This window comes from Acanthaster planci, linkage group LG13, assembly GCF_054643075.1.
Source record: "Acanthaster planci isolate LZ-2023a linkage group LG13, COTS_SCS, whole genome shotgun sequence".
Classification (NCBI taxonomy): Eukaryota; Metazoa; Echinodermata; class Asteroidea; order Valvatida; family Acanthasteridae; genus Acanthaster; species Acanthaster planci.
The window spans coordinates 11,270,778-11,277,178 of NC_141789.1; the positions used below are offsets into that span (position 1 = coordinate 11,270,778).

Below are 6,401 nucleotides of genomic sequence, written 5' to 3' on the forward strand. Positions count from 1 at the left end.
CTTAAGAGTTAAAGCATTTTATAAGGGCTGTCCTAAATTTTTGCAAATAACTGTAATGCAGCAACATATCCATAATACTATCATATCTTAAGTTAATATCAAATGCAATAGTGCTAAAACAGTTGTAACATTGGAATGTCTCACGCGAATGACACCATACATGTGCTCATGAATATGCACAAAATTATAATTGCCTGAAATGCTCTTTAATGACAACATCAAATTATTGAATGAGAAACAAGGGTGCCTTTAGAAGAACTGCTTTGCAAAGTACGTCTCCAAGCCCTCACTAATCCCCCTTTAGATGTGCATATTTCTCAACACCAGGACATTATAGTTTACACGTCGGCCTATTATGCATGGATGAAAAAGTTTCATACATCGTATATGATTCCCGATGGACAACTTTCTAGAAACAATACTGCCTGGGCAAATCACCCCTCCGCACCCAGGGAGCCTTATGATGCAATCCAAGACTTGAGACATGAGAATGATCCAGTGTCTGGAAACAGAACACCAGCTACTCGGCAGGTCCCGGGAGTGAGGATGGCAGTCTCATCATTAAATTGAATTGTCAGAACTCTCGCACGCTGCAGGTGGACAATTTAAGTTGTTAGTCTTTTTACCCGAATTGCTCATTTGACCTCGAAAAACCACTATCAACGGTTATAGAGTGATCAGGCACTCGGGCTTTAATGCAAGGTTACCGGCCTTACAAGGCTATATTATGCGCTCTTAATCGTCAGCTTCCATATTGCTATAAGTGCTTTGGATCAGCCGAATGCAATGCAATCAAAAAGAAAGAGGGGGGCTCTTTGGAATATAGATATTTCAGGTTTTTGTTTTGCAACAGTATAATCCAAACCGTGTGGCACAAGGCACTTCGTTGGAGGGCCTTTTTGTCATTATAAAGCTCGATTACATTTCGTATGAGTTTTGGTTTTCGTGTCTTTGAAAAAGATGTGACGCGACTGGAACCTTCGCTCCAAAACCCTCTTTATCCTCCCTTCCAACCCCCCCCCAAAAAAAGGGAAAAGAGAATACCTGGTAGATACATTACACGAGTTTTTATTCACTCCAGATTAATGGAAAAAAATCATTCCATTTCTTCTTATTAGTACTCTTTCTCTCTGGCGTTTATTTCATGATTTATGTCATTTATTTCAAAGCCAAGGAACAAGTATCGTCAAAAGTTCAGAGTTAATTTCAAGTTGTCAGTCGTGACAAATTATGCCTTAGTTAATAACGATTTTCACTAATCCTTTTCATAGTTCAGTTGTCAACAACGGCTACGAAAAGGAATTAATTTGGGGTTAAATATTCCAGATGAGTCGAACTCATTAATGGTGGCTACCATTGTTAGGCATGCACGAAATGTATATACACGTTTACCCAAAATACACACAAAACGAGGAAGTAAACATCTTGCTAGATATTAAATTTGTTTCTTTGTGGTGTACCCTCACCCTGTGAACGATGAAGGAGTCTTTATTCAAGGCGTGCGAGGCATCCAGCAATGCGCGGTTGCTGCAATACATACACCAAAGGCCATTCACATTGGTCTTTTGTCCAGTAGGCCTGCAACACATTGTGTGAAATTTGACTGATTGCAAGACTTTTCAGTCATTTGAAACTGCCTTTGATCGTTTTCGTAAATTATATGTAGGACCTAATGTATTATTCATTTAATTTTACTGTTTTGCATGTGTAGACAGCAATTTGCCCCGTGTGTGTGTGTGTTAATGTGAGTAAGCAGATCACATTCGCATGATTCCAGTCATTTTGACTAGTTTTTTATGTGCTGTGTTTTCGATCATGACAAATTAAATCAGCGTTTTAATGCTAAATTATTATAAAGTTATTTTTCATTGTCGTACAATACTATCCCTCGTTTCAATAGAATTAATTGGGTTCAGAAGTAGTGAGAGTGGCCTGTAGGGAGAGGGTAATACAACCAAATCAAATAGAGGGGGGGGCATGAACCTCCTCTTTCCCTCCTGCATCATCATCGTCATCCCCATCATCACCACTATCACCACCATCATCAACAACATCATCCTAATCAACAACATTATCGCAATCAACAACGAGTAACAGTGTGCTTATCGTCACTTTCCATTATGGATTTGGAGTCCATGTACAGATTTGCATTCTCAATGTAAAAAGCAATAAATTATGAAATACGAGAAACAGTTGCTGAAGTTTGTGATTAAAGGTTTAAAGGTCCATTTGTGCATTCTGTACCTTTGAGACAACCAAAGCGCTCAAAATCTAAAGAAGTGTGTCTTATAATAACAACTACCGTAAGCTGGTGAAGTTTCGCCTCAGTGAATGCTGTGTATTTGCAGAGAAAAACAATATTCCAGGATGTCGATTTCAAATCAAGAATTACCGCGTAATGTTTCGATTTCTGCCCGACTTCATGGTCCGGGACAGGTTCTCGTTCAGCTCAAGGCATCTACGTGATGTCGAACACTAAATTGACGAATTATAGTAACTAAATTACTGGAGGCAATGTCCACAAGTGCATCTTTAGACACTTTGTGGGAAATGGCCTTCTTTGGGTACTTTCTTCAAAATGAAAGCTTGCTATAGGAAGAATAATTTCACAAGGAGTTAATCCCATAACCATCTTTAAACTAAATACCAGTAATTTCGTCAGTTATTTTCTCAATAACTGCAAATGAAGGACTGTAATACCTTTTAAAGTGGTATTCGTTTGTAAGGTTGATTTCTAAATCAATCTAACTTGAAAAGTTTTCCTCGTGTTCCATTACTTACAGCGATGGGACACGTGGTAGAGTGCTGACAATATTAGTGACTCTTTCTGCAGCTCAGAAGTTTCTTAAAAGCTTGACGAAACTCCCGATTGAAGATCGTGTAAATGATGGGGTTCAAGGAGGAGTTGCACCACCCCACCCAAGTGAAGATCCGGTACAATGTAGGGACAGCCTCGCAAGACAGTCCCTCTGGCCAAGAGGTGCACACGGGGTTGAAGATGCTGTGCAGGATGAAGAACGGAAGCCAGCAGACGATGAAGGCGCCCACCACGATAGCGATGGTCCGGGCCGCCTTACGCTCTTGGGCCAGTGAAATCCGACAGTGGGCTTTGGCTCGAATCGACAACATGGCCGCAACCGGCACGACGCCCTGGAGGGGGATTCCGCGGGAAACGGGCTGACCGGGCATCGCGCTGTCCGGTGCCCCCTCGATCGCCGAGCTTGACAACCGATCTGACTGCCCCCCGTCTTGGAAGGAAGACTGGGACGCGGACTGCTGTAGCCTGGGGTTTGCAGAGACCGTGCTAAGGGGAGTCGGGTTAATGACCCGTCGAGCCCGCCGCTTTGCCGCGCTGTAAATTTTGAAGTACACGATCAAGATGACCACACATGGGATATAGAAGGATATTGAAGAGGAACACCAGGCATACGCATTGGTAGAGTCTACTAGGATGCAGGCGTCATTTTCCTTCTGGAAGAGTACAAAAGCTGGAACTGAGACCAACGCCGAGAGCACCCACACTATCGCCATGCGCCCGAAGGCCATCTTGGCTGTCCGTCTGGTCACATATTTAATTGGCTTCGTGATGGCGTTGAAACGATCGATGGAAATTGTGCACAAGTGGAGGATGGAGGAGGTCGAGAGCATGATATCCATAGCGCCCCAGACCTTGCACAGGGGGCCCGGGAGGAACCACATGCCCCCCGTCAACTCCAGGTAGAGCGCCAAGGGCATGACAGCTGTACACACCAGCACGTCCGCCACGGCCAGCGACACCACGTAGGAATTGGCCACTGTCCGGAGGTTCCTGAATTGGATGACGGCGACGCACACCAAGACGTTGCCCAGAATGCCAGCGAGGATGACGAGCAGCAGGGCCGGTGCACCGAAAACCGACGATGCTCCGACAGAGTCCGGATTTTCCGTCGCTGGAGCATCCTCCATCACAGTGCCGAATGTTGGATTTAGGACTGCAGTACGTTGTGTTGTGGGAATCCAGGGTACTGCAGCGCATATAGATTGAGTCCGCTAAATCAATACGACAATTCGAAATCTAACAGGTCTCTTATAGATGCATTATGCACAAGGCGACATTTCGGTCTAAAAAGGAGATTTCTTGCATTGGACTGAGAAGACATTAATTTCTCAAAAGGAATATCTGCAGTGTTGCTGATGGACGGTGTCTTTCAGTTCCCTCGAGCGGAGCCCTCACAGCGAGGGCCAAGGGTTCAAATCAATCATTCCTCGGCTTCTTTGCTTGCTGCATTATCTCCGCAAATAGCTCTGTTTTGGTCAGTAATGACCGAAGCTTATCATGAAACTAAATTACGGTCCGGCCTAAAACACATTTAGCTCAACGTCGAAAATCGATTACCTGGTTCTGTCTCTCCATCGGGCTGTTTTCTATATCCGCAATAACTTGTCTCCATACGTCCAACAGTGACAGTACACGGCAAACACCATTAAACCTCACTGCAATTTCCTTGTAAAGTAGTAATTAACTTCGCCGGTTAACTCATATGATGACAAGGCTTTCATTGTTTCAACACCTGAGTTGTGTTTCATGAAATGAAAATAATTATCCCTATTTATTTGGTGGAAAATGATGCATTAATGTAATAACCTTACTGAACGAAAGCTTGTACACGTACATCTCAAAGCAAACTGATGCTGAATTTACCACATTGGTTCTGGCCGCAGGAAGGTGTCGTTAAAATGACGGAAACGACTTAAAACTGAAGAGATCGATAAGAGAGCTTTATACCCATAGAGTCACAAGACATCGTATGTGTACTACGACTGCATTCACGAACCTACGAAACGTGCGCGCCGCCTCGCCCCACCCCTCCATGAAGCTGCTTTGCTCTTGCGCATGCGAGGTTTTGTCCTTCATGAACCAGTGTCTGTGTGGCTCGAAAATCTGAGTCAATGGAACATTATTCATAACCGTATCACACTTCAAATCATGTCTTGTGAATATTCGTAGATATCGTACTCTATGTCAAAATGCCCTTTTCCTTGTGTAATTGTTCCAGCACAGTCTGATTTTTCCCGACCCTCTTTAACACTAACATGTCGGTTTATTATTATCGTGTGTGGCAGCTATTAGTTGAATTAAACATGATTTGAGTGCAAAAAAATATTTAAAATAAAATACTAAAAATGCATCAGACATCCTCAAAGTAAACATTGGAAAGGTTAATACCCACTTGAACTGTAAAAATTAAAACAAACAAGTGAGAACACCCATTTAATTTAAAAAATGAGACATCCTCAAGATATACATTAAAAAGACCAGTTATACATTGAAAACAGATAAAGCGAAGAAACACCATTTAGGGTTTGGCATTGTTGTTAAATACGGATTTCAACCTTTTTTATATTGGAATTAATTTCAGTTCCCTTAATGTCATTAAAAAGTACAGTCGAACCTCATTAATAAGAGGTCTCTTGGACTTTTGCAGATTTGCCTCGTCATAAAAGGAGCCTTGTTTTATCAGGAATAAAAACAACGAACAACACAGATTGGGACTTGACGATATCCTTGCTACAAGCAGAATGTTGTATGCACTTGGTCCAGAAGCAAAACGTATTGATTTGTATATTTTTTTATAAACCAAGTACACATAGATAGTGGCTTGAAGTTTTAAAAGGCAGTTAACATGATTTGAAACATGTTTGTTCACGAACAGGCGCTATTTGCACGAATGCATGTTCTGACCGCCCAGTACATACATGTACATGTGGGCGAGCGTTGATGCACGTGTTTACAATAATCAGTGAGCCGTAAAAGAGCAGGCGTCCTCTGTGCGGTTCAAGCTCACTAGAAAGGCATGGCGAAAAGAAGCTTGAAATAGCAGGTCCCATTTTGGTTGAATAATGGTCTTCTCGAAGTATTCGAAGTAACAACAGTGTGATGTATTCTTACAAATGGGTCATTAGGGAGACATTTTGTGGTAAACATTTCGACCTTAGGGAGACATCGGTCATTAGGGAGACATTTCAATGTCTCCTTAATGCCCCATCTACCAGAAGGAGACCGAATTTTATTGTCCAAATTTTGAGAGATGATAGATTAGCTAGGGTCTACATTGAAAACATACAAAGTTTGGTTCAGATTAGAATTAGGGAATATTTAATTATGGGACAGTAAAGTTTGTGCACATTCTTATGGGAATGTCTCCCAAGTAACCCATTTTCGGTAATTAGTATTATGCTAATGTGCGCTCGCACAATACAGATTTGACCAACTTCCTAAGAGTAAGACATTGTTACTGACGTGGCTAGTTGTGCTTCGTGAGTTCCAGGTATTCGTCTTGTGATCGCCCTCTCACGTATCAACAACACAACAACGTCTTGACCAAGACTACCTCCGTCCCGATGTGACGTTTTAATTATAA

At 42.3% G+C, this 6,401-nt stretch overlaps 1 protein-coding gene across 1 annotated transcript; it reads right to left on the reverse strand.

Annotated features, from left to right (window-relative positions):
* Positions 1–105: 105 nt before the first annotated feature.
* On the reverse strand, positions 106–5,114 carry LOC110983085 (putative G protein-coupled receptor No18). The gene has a single exon (XM_087145230.1). It carries the CDS (start codon positions 3,943–3,945, stop codon positions 2,815–2,817), a length of 1,131 nt encoding a protein of 376 aa, XP_087001356.1. The 5' UTR covers positions 3,946–5,114; the 3' UTR covers positions 106–2,814.
* Positions 5,115–6,401: the final 1,287 nt, after the last annotated feature.

Bases quoted from the DNA above. Each gene is read 5' to 3' on its own strand.
- LOC110983085 (XM_087145230.1), bottom strand. From the start codon at position 3,945: ATGGAGGATGCTCCAGCGACGGAAAATCCGGACTCTGTCGGAGCATCG.